The 20,059-nt window shown below is 43.0% G+C and overlaps 1 protein-coding gene across 1 annotated transcript in view; it reads left to right on the forward strand.

Annotated features, from left to right (window-relative positions):
- Positions 1 to 19,499, forward strand: part of PLXNB1 (plexin B1) — a 67,043-nt gene extending 47,544 nt beyond the window's left edge. Inside the window, exons 24-38 of the mRNA XM_031966918.1 lie at positions 217 to 317; positions 440 to 657; positions 1,926 to 2,104; positions 3,180 to 3,246; positions 4,091 to 4,237; positions 5,974 to 6,142; positions 6,359 to 6,462; positions 6,571 to 6,655; positions 6,835 to 7,007; positions 8,210 to 8,370; positions 8,628 to 8,775; positions 15,965 to 16,029; positions 16,269 to 16,344; positions 17,136 to 17,210; positions 18,568 to 19,499. Coding sequence (XP_031822778.1) covers positions 217 to 317; positions 440 to 657; positions 1,926 to 2,104; positions 3,180 to 3,246; positions 4,091 to 4,237; positions 5,974 to 6,142; positions 6,359 to 6,462; positions 6,571 to 6,655; positions 6,835 to 7,007; positions 8,210 to 8,370; positions 8,628 to 8,775; positions 15,965 to 16,029; positions 16,269 to 16,344; positions 17,136 to 17,210; positions 18,568 to 18,672 — 1,873 coding nt within the window. The 3' untranslated portion in view covers positions 18,673 to 19,499. The remainder of the gene's footprint in view (positions 1 to 216; positions 318 to 439; positions 658 to 1,925; positions 2,105 to 3,179; positions 3,247 to 4,090; positions 4,238 to 5,973; positions 6,143 to 6,358; positions 6,463 to 6,570; positions 6,656 to 6,834; positions 7,008 to 8,209; positions 8,371 to 8,627; positions 8,776 to 15,964; positions 16,030 to 16,268; positions 16,345 to 17,135; positions 17,211 to 18,567) is intronic.
- Positions 19,500 to 20,059: the final 560 nt, after the last annotated feature.

Below are 20,059 nucleotides of genomic sequence, written 5' to 3' on the forward strand. Positions count from 1 at the left end.
CCTTTCCCCTTTCTTATCCTTTTTCCCCTTTCCCCTTTCTTCTTTCCCTTTTCCATTCTCTTTCTCCTTCCCCTTCTCTTTCCCTTTCCTCTTCTGCCCCTTTCCCCTTCCCCTCTCCACCATTCTTTTTCTCGATTTCCTTCTTACTCCACTTCTCCCTCATTGCCTCTCCCTTTTCTACTTTCTCTCTCTCCTTGCTTACATCGGGGTTCCTAGGAGGAAGAGCAAACAAGCCTTGAGAGACTATAAGAAAGTGCAAATCCAGTTGGAGAATCTGGAAACCAGTGTTCGTGATCGCTGCAAGAAAGAGTTTACAGGTGACTTTCTTACTGCATTCCATCTCTTGAACTTTCTCATCTGAAACACCTGAGTCCTGGTGCTTTCATGACTCCTTCCCTGATCCCTGTCCCCCAGAATCATATATCTGCCTTCTTTACAGACTTGATGACAGAAATGACAGATCTTACCAGTGACTTGGTGGGCAGTGGGATCCCATTTCTGGACTATAAGTCATATGCAGAGCGTGTCTTCTTCCCTGGACACCGGGAGTCACCGCTACACAGAGACTTGGGGGTACCTGAAAGTCGAAGGCCAACGGTGGAGCAAGGCCTGGGGCAGCTGTCCAATCTCCTCAACAGCAAACTCTTTCTTACCAAGGTACAATCACCTTCCTATCTCCATGTTTCCCTTCCCAAATCTTCCTTCAGTTTCCTTCTCCTCTTTCTTTTTATTTCATTTCTTCCTTCCCTTTGTTCTCTCCTCCCTTCCAGCAAATGTAAATCTTACATTTGGGCTCAAAAAAATCAACTGTACAGATAGAGTAAAGAACAGAGTATGGCTAGACCACAAATAATTTATATGGACAAAATCTGGGAGTTTTAGTGGATTGCAAGCTCTCTATGGATCAGTAGTATGCCAAAAGAGTTAATGTAATCTTAGGCTGACTGTGTAAAAGTATGGAAGGAAGGTCAGGTAGGATTAGATTGCATCTAGAACATAGTTATTCCTTCCACAATGTGACTTTCCCTATTGCAATCTTGATAAACTTGATAAAAGTCAGCATAAAAAATTAAATTTTGGGGAAGTTTTGCAGAAACCACAGATAACACAGAAAAATGTAGCAACTGAGAAATGGACAAAATATCTGTATATTATTATACATTATGTCAATATATTTTATTTTTTAATACCATAATAATTCTGACTTCTTTTCTGGTATGATGAGTCAAAAAATTTTACGTAGATTTTCCAGATTGTGGGGGTACCATGCCTTTAACACATATAATGTGGAAGGGAAGGTACTGAATTTGGGTTTATTCTCTCTGCGTCTTTCTCTCCCCCCCCACCCTGTTTCTCTCTCACCCCACTCTTTCTCTGCCTGCCTGTCTGTCTGTCTGTCTGTCTCTGTCTGTCTCTGTCTGTGTTGCTGTCTGTCTCTGTCTCTGTCTCTGTCTCTGTTGCTCTCTCTCAATCACATAACAAAAATACCATTGGCAAATTGAAGTATGTTCAGAAGAGGGAAATCAGCATATGGAGAGAATTTAAAAAACATGTCATTCCAGAGTCACTTGAGGGAAATGGGGATGTTTAGCTATGAAAAAAGAATATTTTGAGGTTGGGAGACCTGATAGCTTTCTCCAAGTTCTTGAAATGAGATATGTTGAAGAGGTATTAGAGAAGGAAAAATTAGGAGCAGAGGGTAGGATCTGCAGATTTGAGCTTAATATAAGGAGAATCCTCTTGATAATCAGGGCTATTTCCGAAGGTGTTGGTTTCTTATCAGTGATGGGTTTTCAGCAGGGGTCACAGCTACTTGAGAATATTGTAAAATTCCTGTTCAGGTATGCATTAGACCATATGACTTCTCAGGTCCTTTCCAACTCTGGATTTGTGTGATTTGATGATTCCTTTCCTTGATTCCCCAGTTCATCCACACATTGGAGAGTCAGCGTACTTTCTCACCCCGAGACCGGGCTTACGTGGCATCCTTGCTCACTGTGGCGCTGCATGGGAAGCTGGAGTATTTCACTGACATTCTCCGGACATTACTCAGTGACCTGGTAGCCCAATATGTGGCTAAGAACCCCAAGCTGATGCTGCGAAGGTCAGCGTTTCTGATGGGGAGTAGGGACAATAAAGAGTCTGTGTTGGGAAGGGAAGCAGGGGATAGTGGGGGTGGAGGCAGGATTAAGAGATGAGGCAGGAGTTGGAGATTGGGAAGAATGATAAGTGGGCTTTGGGAGTTAAGACTGGTGACTAGGACAAGTGGCCTCTGAAAATTGGACATGAATCAGTGAGATTCACATATGGGATCATGTCATTCACTGTAGGAAGGGATTGAAAGGAGGAACAAAGAGGGCAAACTAGGAGATGGAAGAACAAAGGTAAAAAGAGGCAATGGGTGTCTGGTGATCCCATCTATGCTGATGTTCACTGGACTTTTTAAAAGAGGTTTTTCTGTTCTAGTGTTGTCTAGTTTTAAAAGCTGGCAGGGCCAGCAGGGGAACGGAATCAAAAAATAGGTAACAGCTGCGCTCTTTAACTCCCTGCCATAAGGAGTAGTAGTGTCTGTACTGGGAAAACTGAGAGATTTGAGTCTGGCCATTAGGAAGTCATTGGTAACTGTTGGATCAAGGTTCTACAGGAGGGAGAAAGAAGGGGCCAAACAAGAATGGACAGTAGCTCTTGGAGTCCATTGAACACTGATTTTTGAACCCAGCTTTTAATAATACTGTGTTACAAAACAACCACAGTAACCTTGAATGTGTGAAAGGGCTGTTGAGCTGGTGCGCACGTGTGTGTGTATGTATGTGTAGCATATATATATATATAATATCCAGTAGCTTTCGGACCTCTTCTTATAGGAAATCAAATGGATATAGAAATGTAGAATTTATTTTTTCAAATACTAAGCTCTCTTAATTTTAAAAAAATTTTGTCTGAGGAACAATCTGATTTGATAAGAATTTGTTGTAAATTTCATAAATAGAGACCATTGTGTGTGTATGTGTAGTGCCTGGGTCTACGCAGGTGATCTTGAAGCTTTTGGTGTTTATTGTGTTGACCATGTTATCCAACCACATCCTCCCAAGCACTTGACTTGTGCTTATGATCCCTTCCTTATCCCAAAGCCTACATCCTACTAACTTCAAATTTCTTTCTGTTTTCCTCTTATCCAGGACAGAGACTGTGGTGGAAAAGTTGCTCACCAATTGGATGTCCATTTGCCTCTACACCTTTGTACGGGTGAGAAGCCTTTGTTTCTTAGCCTGGACCATTCAGTTAAATTCAATATACGTTGATTAAATATGTCGTATGTGTAAGACACAGTGCCTTCAAATTAATCTTATTATCCGAGGGTCTGTGACTAACCCTGTGATTATTGAAGGTCTGCTACTGAGGTGATGTATTAAGGAGCTTTTCCCCTGTCCTATTCCCTGAGGATTGAGTTAGAGTATCAGGTAAAAAGATGCACATATTGGCTTTGGTTTTTAAAGTGAGCTTGGTGTCTTGCCCAGAAGGGATTAAAAAAGAATGAATTGTGAAGGTCACCTTAATCTTTGTGATTACGGACACATGCTTCCCCCATATCTCCCTGATCTTGACCAGAATCCCAGGTCCCCGGGTCCCTTTTTCCTTCTCTCCTGGTCAGTCGAGGGTGATGATTGATAAGATGAGAAACTCCATAGTGGGGAGAGTGCTGAATTTGGAGAGAGAGAATTAGGGTTCAAATCCTGCCATTGTCATGATCTTCAAGTTCAACTTTGGGCTTCAGTTTTTAAAAAGTGACACAGTTCAGATTAGATGGTTTCTAACATCCCTTTCAGCTTTTAGCCTAAGATTTTGTGATATTGGGGGCCATTTCACATAAGATGGATTAATGATGAAAAACGTAGAAAAAGGGTTATTGTACCTTAAATTAATGTTGCAGCTGGATTTTTCTGTTTTCAGCCAGGTGCTCATTTTAGTCCTTGTGAAAGATGGCTAGTCCTTCTGTGTGACTGTTCATCCACCATTGCTTTGAAGTGCCCCCTGCCCTCTGCATCTCCACTCTCCTTAGCCTCTGTGACATTCTAATCTCTTCCCGTAGGACTCGGTGGGCGAACCTCTCTACATGCTCTTCCGAGGCATCAAGCACCAAGTGGACAAGGGGCCTGTGGACAGTGTGACTGGGAAGGCCAAGTACACGTTGAATGATAACCGTCTGCTTCGAGAGGACTTGGAATACCGTCCTCTGGTAAGGGAATGACCGGCCCAGTTCATTGGTAGAAATTTTGCTTGTCATTATTTCTGCTTTTATAAGATAATTAGGATTTTGTGAAGATACAATCATAGGATTCTGGAAGACTTCTTTCTTCTGTGAGGGGCACTTGAGTGAGTCTTCAGAGAGAAATTGGGAAAATGGTCAGAGCTGGAACCTTGAACTAAAAAAGACCTTACTGGTCATTGAGCTCAGAACAGTAATCATTGCCTATGAGCTGAGAGCTAGAGAGGAAAAGGGGGAAAGGAAAGGGAATGGAATAATATTTCTATAATACCTGCTAAGTGCCAGGCAGTACACTAGATGCTTTGCAGATATCTCATTTGATTCTTACCCTGAGAAATAGGTGCTGTTATTATCCCCATTTTACAGTTGGAGGAACTGAGTGAGAGGTTTAAATGACTTGTCTGGATCATAAAACCAGTAAGTGTCTGAGGCAGGCTTTGTGCTCTGGTCTTTCCGATTTGAGGCCTCTTGTGCTATTCATGGTGTTACCTAGTTGTCCTTCAGGAAAGAAATTTGTTGACTGTACCAAAAGGAAAGGAGACAAGATAAGGGGTCTGTTTTTGGCCAGTGAAGTGAGCTTATATACCAAGAAGAAAGAGAGAAAAGAAGGAAGAAAGGAAGGAAGGGAGAGAAAAAGAAAGGAAGAAAAGAAAAGAAAGAAAGTTAGGGAAAAGAAGAAAAGAGAGGAAGGCAGGGAAAGGGAAGGAAGGAAGTTAGAAAAAAGAAGGAAGGAAAGGAAGGAAGGTAAGAAAAAAAGTGAAGGAAGGGAGGAAGGAAGAATGGGAGAGAAAAAGGAAGTTAGGAAAAGAAAGAAAGGGAAGAAAGGAAAAGAAGGAGGGACAAAGGAAGGGAAGAAGGAAGGAAGGAAGTTAGGAAAAAGAAAGGAAGAAAGGTAAGAAAGTAAAGGAAAGAAGAAAGGAAGTGAAGGAATAAAAGGAAGGAAGTGAAGGAATAAAAGAAAGGAAGGAAGAAAAGAAAGGAAAAAAGGGAGGGAGGACTTATTTAGTACTTTTTATAGGGGAAACTGAGAACACTGAGGGTCGGAGCAGCAGCAAATTAAAGGTTCTACCTAGGCTAACCTTGAGCAGAGGGAACAGAAAGTTGGGGAAGGTGCCTGGAAGCATGTGTGTGGGGGGACTGAGCATCCCTCAGCCTGGGTAATAGTGCTAGCCCCTCCAGCAAGAAGTCTGGGTCTTTAATTTAATCTCCATTTTCTAGTGCCCAGCTTATACAAGAGGGAAAGGGAGCAGTACTTGGCCATCCCATGAACTTACATAACAACCAAATTTTGTCTAGATGCTTGAGTTGGAGTAGATTTTGAACTGGAAGAGGACCTTCCAGATCTGCTCCAAAGTCTTTTAGATAGTGAACATCAAAGCCAGATCTTCTGATCCTGATCTAGCACCATTCTCTGGAAGCTCATGCTTTTCTGGATGTTCAGGTGTTTCCTTTCTTTTCTGGAAGTCCCCCAGCCTTTTCTTAGTTAAACTTAAGGAACAAGGGCGCTGGCTCTGAGGTGGCAAAAAGACTTCTCTCATTGAGGAGAGCCAGTGGTCTTGGTGGAACCCCTGCTAGTGATGCAATTAGCTGGTTGTGTTAATCTCTTCACAGATAGATTCCTGTTTCCTCTTCACCAGTTCCTGTTAGCCCCCTGGAGTCTTTGTGGTAGGGCTGCTCATGATTACCCCTTTGTATATCCTGCACAGACATTAAATGCAGTGACAGTGCCAGGGGTCGGGTTAGCAGAAGCTCCAGGAGTACCTGTGAAGGTCCTAGATTGTGACACCATTTCTCAGGCCAAGGAGAAGATTCTGGACCAGCTCTACAAGGGGGTGCCCCTTGCCCAGCGGCCAGACCCCAGTGCCCTAGATGTTGGTGAGGTGGCTGAAGGGGTGGATACAGGGAAAGGGAGGGATGTGTTGGATTGCATTGCTTTATTGCTGCAAGGACCAGGTCTCCCCCAAAGTTGCCCTCCTCCCTAGATGATGAGTTTGAGGCTCAAGCTGAGTCCTTCTCTTGGACAGCAGCTGGGAACTCTGTCTGATGACAGGGGGGCAGACTGAAGCTTGTTCCTTCCTAATGCCCTTGTAGAATGGCGGTCAGGGGTGGCTGGTCACCTTATCCTGTCTGATGAGGATGTCACCTCTGTGGTCCAAGGTGCATGGAGGCGCCTCAACACCTTGCAGCATTATAAGGTAGGAAGGGATTGGGGATAGAGAACAAGGGCTCCTGGGAGTAAGGGCTGGGTAGGTGGAGTGCTAGGGTCTTGGGAGGGAAAGGGGAATCACTGACCTTGTTAACAGGTGCCCGATGGAGCTACTGTGGCCCTGGTTCCCCGCTTCAGCAAGCACATTCCCCGGGAAAACCAGGATTATGTCCCTGGAGAGAGTGAGTATCTTCTCTTTACATTAGATAGCAAGGGCATCTCCCAAATCCTTTATCCGGAGATTTCCAACTATAATTACAGGCAGTTGTAACCTCTGCCCATGGAGGTTACTTTGCCATGGAGGTTGGGAGGATCTCTTGTAGGGACATAGGCTGATCCAGATATGGGGTCTCTGATGCAGAAACCCCAATGTTGGAAGACATGGACGAGGGGGGCATCCGTCCCTGGCACCTAGTGAAACCAAGTGAGGAGCCAGAACCACCCAGGCAAAGGAGGGGAAGCCTTCGGGGTGGAGATCGGGAAAGAGCCAAAGCTATCCCTGAAATTTACTTGACCCGCCTGTTGTCCATGAAGGTAATCATTACTTGGGGTGCCATTTGGGCAAGTCTCGGGCTCGGTTGGGAACAGATGAGGACAAGGGCAACCTCAAGCTGCATTAATAGGACTCAGTGCTTAACAAGCTCTCCTTCTGGTGCCTTGTTATGGACTGAAGGGCATCCCGTGTTCTTGAAGGCCATGACAGTCAAGTCTAAGCTTTGAAAAGCCTTTGATTGTGATTTCTGTGATAGAGTATATCTGTTGTCTTGAAGTCAGCCTAGAAAACAAGCTCTACAAGTCACAAACTTTTTGGCTCTTGTAGTTCTCAAAGATTACCTGGAATGGTGGCAGGGGGGTCATGATCTCAATTAGTGGAGGGACCCTAGAAATTACAGGATAAGGAGAGCAAACACGATAGACAGCTGTCCTAACACAAAGATCTATCAGCAATATTTCCTCAGTGATGCTATAAAGTTTTAGACATAGAATGATATGACATGATTTCAGAAAAACCCTAATTGAAGGTGACCTAAAGCTGAAAGGAAGGATATATTCCTTCTAAATTACAGATTTTTGAAGCATCTTATTCAAGGAACTCATTAATCCTATTTTTCAGTGGTGTGCTGAAGCTGACTTGTACTGGTTTGTGGTGGTCTAGAGAGTGATGGAGAAAATATTAGTAATACATATTAAATTTATTTTCCTCGTGCCACTCTCACCCACCTCCCCCTTACCTGATTATTAAACATTTTTCAGTATACTCTAGCACTGTTCTTTGCCTGAGCAGAGTATTGTGTTTGGTTATGGGTACCACATTTTTAAGGAAAGACATTGACAGACTGAAGTAAGTCCAGAGGAAGGCAAATAGAACAGTGAGAATACTGGAGATTATGCCTTAAGAGGATCAGTTGAATCCCCTAGGGAGTTTTAACTTGCAGAAGGGAGGACTTGGGTTACTTGAAAACTTTCTTCACAGACTTAAAGGGTTGTCATTTAAAAGGATTAGACTTGTTTTGCTTAGCCAAAGCTGGGTACTAGATGAAAGTTGGTAAGAAGCAAAGCAGATTTTCAAAGTTTGATACAAAGGAAAACTTTCTACTACTAATTACTGCTGTCTGGAAAGTGGATTGGGCCCAGATTGGGTAGGGTTGCTGCCTTTGGCCGCAGGATGGGTATCTGCTGAGATCTCCGTCTCACTCCGGTCTTTGTGCTTTTCTTCTCCTGTGATCCCTTCACAGGGCACCCTGCAGACATTCGTGGATGACTTATTCCAGGTGATCCTTAGTACCAGCCGCCCAGTGCCCCTGGCCATCAAGTATTTCTTTGACTTGCTGGATGATCAGGCACAGCAGCATGGTATCTCAGACCAGGACACTATCCACATCTGGAAGACCAACAGGTCAGGGTGCCAGTTGGATAACGGGATAATTGCCATGACTGTTGTCCAGCCTGTCCTGATTACAATCTGTCCCTGAGGTCATGGTGGGCTATGTGGTGGACAAATACCTCTCCATATCATCCCTTATAGTGAGAAGAAGTTCTGACTAGAGGCTTTGGGCTGGGCTGGGGAGGGAGAGGCCACGGAGGCCATGGGGAGGCCCGAGCCACGTAGAACTTGCCATTCTCACATCCTGCCATGGCCTGCCCTGTCCACAGTCTGCCCCTGAGGTTCTGGATCAACATCATCAAGAACCCTCAGTTTGTTTTTGATGTCCAGACATCAGACAATATGGATGCTGTGCTCCTCGTCATCGCCCAAACCTTCATGGACGCGTGCACTCTTGCGGACCACAAGTTGGGCCGGGTGAGCCAAGGGCTGAGGGAGACCCAAGTATGGGGGGGTCTCAGGTGTGGGACAGGGGTAGAAGTCAAGCAGGCTGCTGTGGCCTGGGGGGAGAGGGGAGGGAGAGAATCTTGGGGTGGAGTAAGCGGGCGGGAGAAGGAGAGGGATCGGAGGAAGAGATGTCTTAAAGAATGGGGAGGCAGCATGGATTTGGGGGGTGATGACATATAGGAAGGAAGTAGCATAGCATATAGATAAAGGAAGACTGGGCTTCAAATCCTGCCTGATATGTATTAGCTCTGCGACTATGGACAAATCATTTGATCTTACATCATTTCAGGAAACTCTTGTTGGGCTGTTAATGAACAGTATAGGGAATTTTCATACTGGATTCTCTATACTGATAAATCACAGGCCCCAAATGGTACCCTCCCTTCCTTTGAAAAAAAAAATGGACTCTGGGAATAAATAAAGTATGGGGCATGGATGGAGAGGGGGGAAATAAGGGTTTGTCATGGGGGTAGAAATATCTCAATCATTTTTTCAAATAAAAAATGAGATCATATGATTTAAAGTCTTAGAAATGAGACATTAAGGATCATCCATTTCAATCTCCTAATTTTCCAGATAAGGAAACTGAAATCTAGATACCTATCCTTGGTGATAACTTTTATGTCACTTCTTACACAACCTTTGTAATATGCTATTGCTTGCATATCTCTCTATCTGTCTGTCTATCTATCTATCTCCTTCCATCATATATATCCTTCTACCATGTTTATCCTTCCCTTCAGCTTTAGGTCACCTCCAATTATGATTCTTCTGAAGTCATGTCATATCATTCTATGTCTAAGACTTTATAGCATCACTGAGTAATTATTGCTGATGGATCTTTGTGCTAGATCTTTATAGTGTCTGCTCTCCTTATCCTGTTTGATTTTGGACTAGGTTCATTGCCCATCTTCACTGCCTGTTCAAGACACGGATGTAGATGGACTAACTCATTGGGCTGCCCATTCAATGGCAGGTCATAATCAGGATGAATATATTCCAAATGCATATTACCATATTTGAAAATAGAGTCTGAAATAGAAAATCATCTGTGGAAATGCTTGCTTCTCATAATTATATCTCAGATACCCATACTATGAGCATATACATTTTTCATAAAAATGTGAAAGTACATATGTGGATGAGTAGTTGCTGATTCTGGTCCCCTTTCTTTTGGTGTGATACTACTGTTTGTATTTTTTCTCATTCTTTTCAATTCTTTACCACTTTGAGATATTTTGAAAATTGATATTATTGTGATAAATTCAGCACACATCTTTTCATGTCTTTGTTTAGGACCAGCTGCTCTTTCTGACTTCAAATTTTTAAGTGATATTTCTACTTCTTCATTGTAGTACATCAGATACCGGGTTCAAATGTGGTAGTTCCATTATCAATGGTGAGGAGAGATTCCAGAGAAATGTGGACAAATTTGTTCCAGTACATGACTATTTATTGTCCTTCTAGTTTCATCTATAATCACCTCACAGGATGATCTGGTTGAATTAGTTCTCACACCAATTGCAGATTCCTTTCATTGCTTTGTGGGGCCAATATTGCTTGTGATCTGTCATCCTTTTCCATGGTATATTACAATAGGGCTTGCTTTCTAAACTAGAACTGTTTGGGTGTTGTATATTAGCTTGGCATTGTGGTCAAGTATATTCTCTTGAATAAGGCAATCTCTGGACCTTTTGGACACTTCATTATTGTTACTCTTTTACATTCATTGAGCCTTTCTAAGAAATTATGCTTATAAAAGTTAAAGTCTTTTACCCATTTCTGTTTTTGAGAACAAACAGTGGATTTCAGCTGTTGTAAATGCACACAGTATTTTCTCATTTTTATCCTTTCTTTTAATCTGACAGTGATTTTTGATCTGTGTTCTAATTTGTTAATGATCTGACTTTCATCAAACTGATTCAGCTCTGATTTCCAGCCTGTTGTTTCCCCTGTCAAGATACAAATTAGGTAACATAGGTAAAGGTTTTTGCAAACTCCTAAATGCTATGTAAATGTGATTTCTTGTTATTATGGAGAAAATTGAATGTTTTGTGATATTGTTTAGGGCTTGTCATGATCAGACCCTTCTGACTCATTTCTTAAGTAAAGTATTTGTGCTATGTAGGCTTGAGGCTTCTGAGTAATCTATAAACTTTTTTTTTCATTTCTTAATCCCAAACCAAATTTTCCAACATTTCTTCTGTCCTCCCTCTGTGTGCTTTCACACTGAAGTTACCAAATAGCAGGGCACATGTTAATTTAATTCAGAGGATCTTATAAAGTTCTTGGAATTTCTCTGCTTATCTTTTATAAGCAATGTTGTTATGCAATCTGTAATTATCTTCAGGTGGCCTTTTTGCTGATACTTTTCATGAGCATTTCAAGGTGAGATGAAAAAGAATTTCATGAAATGATATTTGGGTATATAATGAAACTAACCTCACTAATTCCTTTAGTTGTTTCTTTAAGGAGAAACCAAGAGCCATCCTTTCATTGACAGCAAGTTCTTTCTCTTAGTTTTGTTTCTAGGGAGAATGTCAATATGGATGTGGTTTAGTTCTTACAACAGGGTATCCAACTCCTTGGTCTTTGAACAAGAATCTCACATTTAGAGTACTGACAGTGTCTAGGGACAAATATTTTGTAATGTTTGTTTAGAGTCTTAAAAAAATAACCTGATTCTTAGTCCCCTTTCTTCCCCCTTTTGCCATTCTGCCATTGTCTGTGGGAATCTGAAATTTCATGGGTCACCATGGCCTAAAAAATTATCACTTAATGGCCAATCTGCTGGTGGTGAGTCTTTATGCACTTAACCTAGATTGATCTTTGGGCAGCAGCCACAGTGTCCTACTGGAAGTGGTCCCAGCTTGGGTAATGCTTGCTGGAGCATGTCTTCTACTGGCGTGCTCTCAAGAACCTAAGCTCATCTCAATAACACAGTGTGATATGGAGTAGGATTTTTGCAGGGGACACAGGAACCACATAAAGAACAATTTTAAGGTAGTGAAATAAAAAGTTCCATTGCGTGGTATAGAATGACTGTGAAAATGCAGGGGAAAGAAAGACCTCCTGAGGGTTTGGAGTCACTTCTTAGAGGAAGGGATGGTTATGGCTTTTTGGATATGGGAGTAGGTAAGCAAAGGTACTATTATGGGAAAGAGTAGATTGTGCAGAGATAAGTAAGGAGATTGAATTGGCCAAAGTGAAGAGACTGAAATAGAGAGAAATCAAAGGTCCCTTCCTCCTTCCCTTCCTCCTTCCTTCTCTCTCCCTCCCTCCCTCCTTCCTTCTCTCCCTCCCTCTCTCTCTTCCTTCTCTCCCTCCCTCTCTCTCTCCCTTCCTTCCTTCCTTCCTTCCTTCCTTCCTCTCTCCCTTCCTTCCTTCCTTCCTTCCTTCTCTCCCTCCTTCCTCTCTCCCTCTTTTCCTTCCTTCCTTCCTTCCTTCCTTCCTTCCTTCCTTCCTTCCTTCCTTCCTTCCTTCCTTCCTTCCTTCCTTCCTTCCTTCCTCTCTCTGTCTCTCTCTTTGTCTCTTTCCTCCCTCTCTCCTTCTACTCCTTCCCACCTTAAATGAAAAAATAGAGAAATAAAAAGAAAACTAATAATAAATATTCATAACCCAGAAAAATAAATTCCCGCTTTCACCATCTCCAACAATGTATATCTCTTCTGCATTTTGAGACCAATACTTGTCTGTAAAGAGACTGACATCATGCTTAATTTTCATTCCTCTGGAATCATGGTTTTTCATTGCTCTGAGAAATATTCTAAAGACTTTCAAAGTTGTTTTTTTATAATATTATTGTCCTTGTATAAATTATTCTCTTCATTCTGCATTGATTCATTGAGGTCTTTCTAGTTTCTTTTGAAACTGTCCATTTCACAATTTCTTACAGCAGAAGGGTATTATCACATTCATGTACTATAATCTATTCAGCTATTCCCCAACTGATGGCCATCCCCTCAGTTTCCAATTCTTTGCCAACACTAAAAGAGCTTTTGTAACATTTTTGTACCTATGAGATCTTCTTTCCTAAATCTCTTTTGGGACAAAGACCTAGTAGTGATATTGCCAAAGACCTTTTCCTACTGTAAATTTCTGACCTTTTCATCTTTTTATCTTATGAGGTATCCTTAGCATATATGAGGTCAAAAAGATTTGGGAGCCATTCTCTATGTGGTAATTCCAACTCTGTGGCTGAGCTCTCTGAGGAGAAGTTAAAAATAGAGAAAAGGTGAAGTCCAAGAAATAAACCTTGGGGAATTCCCAGAGTTCAAACTCTGACTGGAACTGCTCCTTGAGGGATGAATCAATGAGAGAGAGCTAAGAGCCAAGAATCAGCCACGGGGAATTCCCAGGGTTAAAAGAGTAGAGGAAGATGAGGAGACAGTAAAGGAAATGGAGAAAGAACTCCCAGAAATTCAGGAAGAATGCCAGGAGAGTAAAATATTCTGGAAGCCAAACAGGGAGAGGAAGTATGATGAAACGGGGCCAGACATCCTTTTTGTTGTTGTTGTCTCATAAATACATGTTGGAGACTATAAAGAGTTTCTATGTTCTATTTCTGATCATCATTTGTGACTTTTGGTATTTACCTTGGTGACCTCTCTAACATCCTGGCCTAATTTCCTGAACTCTCAGCTTTCATGTCTTTTGTTATCATTCTACTTCACTCCTTTAAGGAAGTCACCCTCTATTCTTCACTATTCTTAGAGGTAGAATGACATTGTGTTGCATTTAATAGCATTGTGCTTGAAGGTCAGGACATGTGTGATCTCCATGCTAACATCTGCTAGTTGTGTCACCATAGACAAGTCACAACTTTTCTGAGCCTCAGTTCCCTCATCTGTAAAATTCACATTGTTGTAGTCATTGTGTATATTGATTTCTTGGTTCTATTTCCTTCATTCTGTATTGGTTCATGTAGGTCTTTCCATGCTTCTTTATATTCATCACATTTGCTATTATTTATAGCACATTAATATTGTTAAATTCTTACACTACAGCTTGTTTAGTCATCCTCCAATCTATGGACATCTACTCCCTATCCCTATTCTTTCTTATTACAAAAGTACAGCTATAAAGATTTTGATATATATATGGGGGTTTTCTTTTCTTATCAATGGCTATTTCATATCAATGGCTATTTGATCCTGTCCTTCCTTATTCCATTTCCACTTCAAATACTACGCCTAGAATGGATTTTTCTTCTATCTCCTGTCTTTGAAATCTTTCTTTGGCTTCAAGGCTTTCTCCACCACAGACTTGTTGCCTATCTGGCCTAGATACTATCTGGCACCTTTCCCTTATTTCCCTGCCTTCCTTTCTCTTGCCCCTCTGGGCCTTTTGTAGACCTTTTATCTGATGACCTTTCCCTTCTAAAGGGAACCTGGACTTCCTGGTCTATTCCACTTCCCAGTGGTGATAAGCAGGGCCTTGCTACTACCTCTAACCTTATCCCCTTACCTGGTGGACATAGCCACTGGAATGATCAGGGAATTAGTAACTACAAGGCATCCCAAACTTCCATGATATTCTGGAGACCCCTAGGCCTGCTATTTGATCTGCTAGTGCAATCTAATGACCTCTGAGTCCTTGCTGTCTTACCTACACCTGAGCCCTTAGAACCTCTGAGTCCTTCCATCTGATTGATGGCTGAATTATCCTTCTTATGTTGTTTTCTCCTGTTAGAATCTGAACTCCTTGGGGGTTGAAACTGTATTGCTTTTCTATTTATATTCTTACCTCCAGTATTTAACACAGTACATGGCACATAATGATAAACAATGATTTTTTTTTTTCTTTCAATCATGAAGGCTTCTCTAATCTGCCACTCTTTCTCTCCACTAGAAGTGATCCATTATACATTTCTTGGGTCTTTTCTTTGTAATAAAAATTAGAATATGATAAATAATCATATTTATGCACATTTCTCTTGGGAACTCTCCTCCCCCTTACTCCCTTTACTTAATCCTTCCTTCTTTACTTAAAGGCAGGGATTATATAAGTTTTCATCATTGTATTTCCAGTGTTTTGCTCATAGAAGAGACGCAATAAATGTTTGTTGAGTTGAACTAAATATATTAAAACCTTAAGAGTATGACGGGGAGATCTACAATGACTCATTTGCTTAGAAGAAGATTAGAAAGAGAGAGAGGATTGTGGCTGGAAGCTTGCCACAATCAGGGAATGGCGGCCTCAGAACCAGACTGGAGAGCTGAAATAGGTGATGAGGAGCCAATAGTAATTAGTGGATATTCTTAGAATGCTTTCAGGTTTGCAAAGTTCCTTCTCTCCTCACCTGTGAAGATGTCACAGGTGTTAATTGTGCCCATTTAGCAAGTAGAGAAGCTGAGACTCAGATGAAGTAGCTTCTCCATGGTCATATCTTTTAATGTGGGAGCAAGAGTTCTAGCCCAAGTCTCTGCTAACTCCAATTCCAGAGCTTTTCTCTTCTTACCAGGCTGCCTTTCATGATCATAGAGATAGACATTGACCAAATTTATGAATGAATGGACAAACATGCCAGAAACTCAAGGAAAGTTACTTTGAAACCGTGAAAAAGATAAGAATGAATTATAAAGCAAGGGCTGATTACTGGAGGTTGAAGGGATTGAATAGGCTGAAGTCAGTGTCCCAATTTAAACAGGAAGAGAGGTCATTAATAATTGGGTTTAATTTGTTCAGCCTGTATTGGATCCTGTTGCACTTGAATGTTTTATCCAATGACTTAGGTGTTAAGAAATCATCAAACACAGGGCAAAGTTGGTACCATGTTTGACTTGGATTGCTTCTGTCTCATTTGCTTGTTTGGCTGTGCTCACCTTTCTCCCAGGTGAAATTATTAAAGAGGAGAAAATAGATTAGAGAATCTTGATTACCAAACTCCCTATTCCAAGATCATAGTTTGAACTAGCTATGTTTCTGGTGTCCAAATGCAGTGGGGATGAATTTGAGGCTGAGAAGAGACTGTTGGATGTGTTTAGGAGAAGACCATCAGTAGCCTCAGGTAAAGCAATGAGTGAAAAAATGATCAGGACAAAAGTCAGATTGCAGGAGGGTAAGGAGAGAAAGGATGCTGGACACGACCCATTCCATTGGAATTTAGCATTGAAGAGAAGAATAACTCATTTTTATTTTCCTTCCTCCTAATGTCCAGGACTCACCCATCAACAAGCTGCTCTATGCCCGAGACATTCCACGTTACAAGCAGATGGTGGAGAGGTATCACTAAGGGGACTGGGGGTAGAGGAACTGGGAGTGAACCTACCAGTTGGGGGAATGGAGATGGGAAAGAAAGCTAGGGATGAAATGGAAAAACATTCTGGAGGAATCTCCAGAGGAGCAATCTCTGGAGGAATTTGAGCAGAAGCTGGAAGTGTAGAGTTGGAGATTGGAACAGAGGGGAAGCATAGGGGTGACCAGCTCACTAAATCACCTCTGTGTCTGTGGTCTTTGGACAGGTATTATGCAGACATTAGGCAAACTATCTCGGCCAGTGACCAGGAGATGAATTCAGCCCTAGCTGAACTGTCCAGGGTAAGGAAAATGTTGTTTGATTCTTGTGGGTGGGGTGGGGTGGGCTTTGTTCAAACCTGTCCGGGTGGTCAGACTTGTAGCACCTGGCCAGCGTAGACCTCCAGGCACATCTCCAAGGGACATTTCCTTCTTTTTTATGGACTCTGGGAATTGGTCCACCTGCTCCATTCTATTACGAGTTGTTTCTTTTTAGGGTTTCCTTCCTTCACAGTCTACGTGAAATGGAATATAGTCTCCCGGTGTCTCCATTTCCTCTTGTTTCTGAACAAGCACAGCTCTTTACTGAGTTTGCAGAAATTTTTGTTGTTTGTTAGTATGGGTCTAAAAAACTTACATATGAAGAAAACTATAAAAAAAAATCTCTGAAGTTTTCCTTTCCACTCATGACATATAAGGGAAGCTTCTCTTGAGTGTTGCTGGGGTATCCACTGAATATTAGAGGCAAAAAGCACCATAGAACTGAACTTTTTCCCTTTTCTGCCTTTTAACAGTTGATAAACAATGATCACATCCATCATCTTTAAAACAGATTGACTATATCCCCCTTTCACAAATAAGGAAACTGAGCCTCGGTGAGATTGTGGCTTGCCCAAATTCATCAGTTACTATGTGGCAGGTTTTGGACTCCTGAATTCATTGCTTTTTTCAGTTGTTTTTTTTTCTGCATTCCCATTGGGTATTGCAAGCCATCTCATGTCAGAAGCCTCTGTGGCAGTTGTCTTTCTCCCTAGAATTGCTTTCTATTCTAGTGTTGTTCTTATGTAACCTGGGGTTCTGATCTTCCCTCTTAGAATTATTCTGGGGACCTCAGTGCCCTGGTAGCACTACATGAACTCTACAAGTATATCAACAAGTACTATGATCAGGTGAGTATGTCATCCTCAAAATGCAGGGGTTCGGTCTTGGGGAGTCCTGGCAAAGTGCTGAGGGCAGGCTAGGAGGGGACAGAGAGCTGAGGTTTTTGGTGCCCTGGCTCATGTGACTTAGGCAGGATCTCTTGCACAGTATGTGCTAGGGAAGGGTCATTCCTGAACCTCATGTGACTTAGGATCTCTTCTACAGTATCTGGTGGGGAAGGGTCATTCCTGAACCTCATGTGACTTAGGCAGAATCTCTTCCACAGTATATGCTGGGGAAGGGTCATCCCTGAACCTCATGTGACTTAGGCAGGATCTCTTCTACAGTATGTGCTGGGGAAAGGTCAGCCCTGAACCTCATGTGACTTAGGCAGGATCTCTTCTACAGTATCTGGTGGGGAATGGTCAACCTTTCCTATTTCTTTTGCATGGAAGCCCCCATTGATTAACATTCTCTTCTTCCACTACCCTAGTGCCTCTCCAAGTAGAGGGGTGAATGAGACCATTGCTTTCCAGAAACCTGGCAAGAGTGGTGAGGGCTTGGGTTGGTGTGCTGATCCCACCCTCTACCTCTTCTCACCACCTGGAAACTTCCTCTTGGAAGGCTTGCTCCCTTATTTTCAGCTCCTGCTCTGTAATCCTCCCTCAACTCCCACTGGACTGGAACATAATTTTCCTCTGGGAGTCGGACCCTTAGTTAGTTCCCCTTGTGGTCTGGAAAGGCCTTTGCTGGGAATTTTTCTCCTACAGGCCCTTACTCCTGTCTCCCCCCCCCCCCCCCCCCGACCTTAACTTCAAGAAAGCCCAGTTCTTTTGTGAATCTTTACTTTGTGTGTACTAAACCACTAAACCTTAGGCCAGATATAGGACAGATGCCTTCTCTCACTATAGAGTTTTAGGAGTGTCTTCTTGCCTGCTTAGATGTCACTGCAAATACATTGTTTTCTCTGATTAAGTCCCCTTTTGGGGGGTAACTGTTTTTGACACTCCCTCCTATGGGCAAGGTTGGGGAAAGTATCCCCGAGTAGGAGGTGGGGGGGATGCTAGAGAACATTAGAGTGGCATTAGAGAGGGTTTCTTGCAAAGTCCTGATAAGGAGAAAATGGTGATAATGATGGATCTTGCTTGAAGCAGTTTTATTCCCAGAGCCTGGGATCTGTATTCTTGCTTGAGGGCTCTGGGTCATCTCCTTTGAGGCTCTAGAGGTCGTGTTGAATGGGATCTTTGGGGCAGTCCTCCTCTCTACTGCCTCTCTCCCAAATACCTCGAGGGAAGCCTTCTTTAAGGGCTAAAGGCTTTTTTAGTGATAGGTCTCCCTTGTTCTCCCCTGCAGCTGCCTGTCAAAGACTTAATCTTTGCCTTTCAGATCATCACTGCCCTAGAGGAAGATGGCACTGCCCAGAAGATGCAGCTGGGTTACCGGCTCCAACAGATTGCTGCTGCTGTAGAGAACAAAGTCACTGACTTGTGACCTCCCTCACCAAGCTGGTCTGGATAGGCCCTCTCCCTTGACCCCATGGCCTGGATACACACCCTGCTATGGCCTCAAAAGCCTGGGAAGTGGGCCCTCCCACCTCCCTTCACCAGGGTGGTCTCATACAGGATGAGGGCCCCGGTGCTGGAAGAAATGCTCTTTTGTGACTGATTTTCCAAGCAGTTTAGTGGGAGTAGCAGGCTCTGGGCTTCCAGGAGCTCTGGCCACAGGCCCCTCAAGCACAATGGAAATGGCCTCAAGCCACAGTGGAGACCCCTCTCCATGAGCTCCCCAGCCCTCTAGGATTTGCCTTCTCTATGCAGGACTGAGCTGGCCCTCTTAGCTGTTCCTGCTTGGACTGTGGACACAGAGTAAGGGTTCCGTTTTCCCTTTGGGAATAGGCGGCGAGAACAAAGGATGCAGCTCACGTAGGATGCTTTGTTGCATCCTGTCATTCTGCTGTTCAAGGCTAAAGCCAAGGAGGAGGGACATGGTCCTGTTCTCCTTCTCCAGCTTCCCCCCTCAGCCCTGCTGCGTCGTGGGTACCCATCCTTTGTGACTCTTAATCCCCTCCCAGGATCACCATAGACCCACCCCCAGTCAGGTCTGGTTGCTTCAGACAGCAATCCTGGGGGTGGAGAATGGGGGGGGGAGGTGCCCATCCTGCCTACTTTCATAACCCCTTCTCCAGTGCTAAAAACCTGCCTCGGTGGGGAAGAAAAATTGGTATCAAGTCTTGATGAGGCTCTGACTTTGTGACCTAGTGATGTAACTGTAGTGGTGGCCCTGACTGACACCTGGTGATCATTAAAGGATAACACTCACCTCACCGAGTTGGCCTCTGCTTTTTGGACGTTGTCTCTGCTGGGAGCAGCAGGCCTCTGGACGCTTTCTTTTGTGGGTGGTACAGAGAAATAGAAGTTCACATCCATCCCTAGGAGGACCTGCCTTCCTGTCCTGCGTAGGGATCTACAGTGACCCGTGGGACCCTTCAGGATGACTTGTCCCAGGGTCCCATCACTGCTCCTGCTCCTCCAGTAGAAAGGAAACCAGGAGGGGTTAGGATAGTGGTGTGAAGAAGGAGCAAGTCTGGAATCTCAGGGTTAGTGGATTACTGCAGACAAAGGAAAGGAACATGTAATGTAGGGATTAGCAAAGGGCTAAGTCCAGCAGGTTCGAAGATTTTTTTCTCCCTTTGAAAAAGTATTCATATCCAGGAGGCACTTATGAACCATAAAATCCAATTAAAACTTACTCTAGTGACTGAAATTTCAAAATGTGTCAAACAGGAATAGAAAGGATATAAAATGTAGTCATTGACTCAGGAAGCAAAGGAAGAAACCATTGAGGCAGCTGAGATCAAACTGCCTCCAGCCTAATCCTT

This window comes from Sarcophilus harrisii, chromosome 1 (genome assembly GCF_902635505.1).
Source record: "Sarcophilus harrisii chromosome 1, mSarHar1.11, whole genome shotgun sequence".
NCBI lineage: Eukaryota > Metazoa > Chordata > Mammalia > Dasyuromorphia > Dasyuridae > Sarcophilus > Sarcophilus harrisii.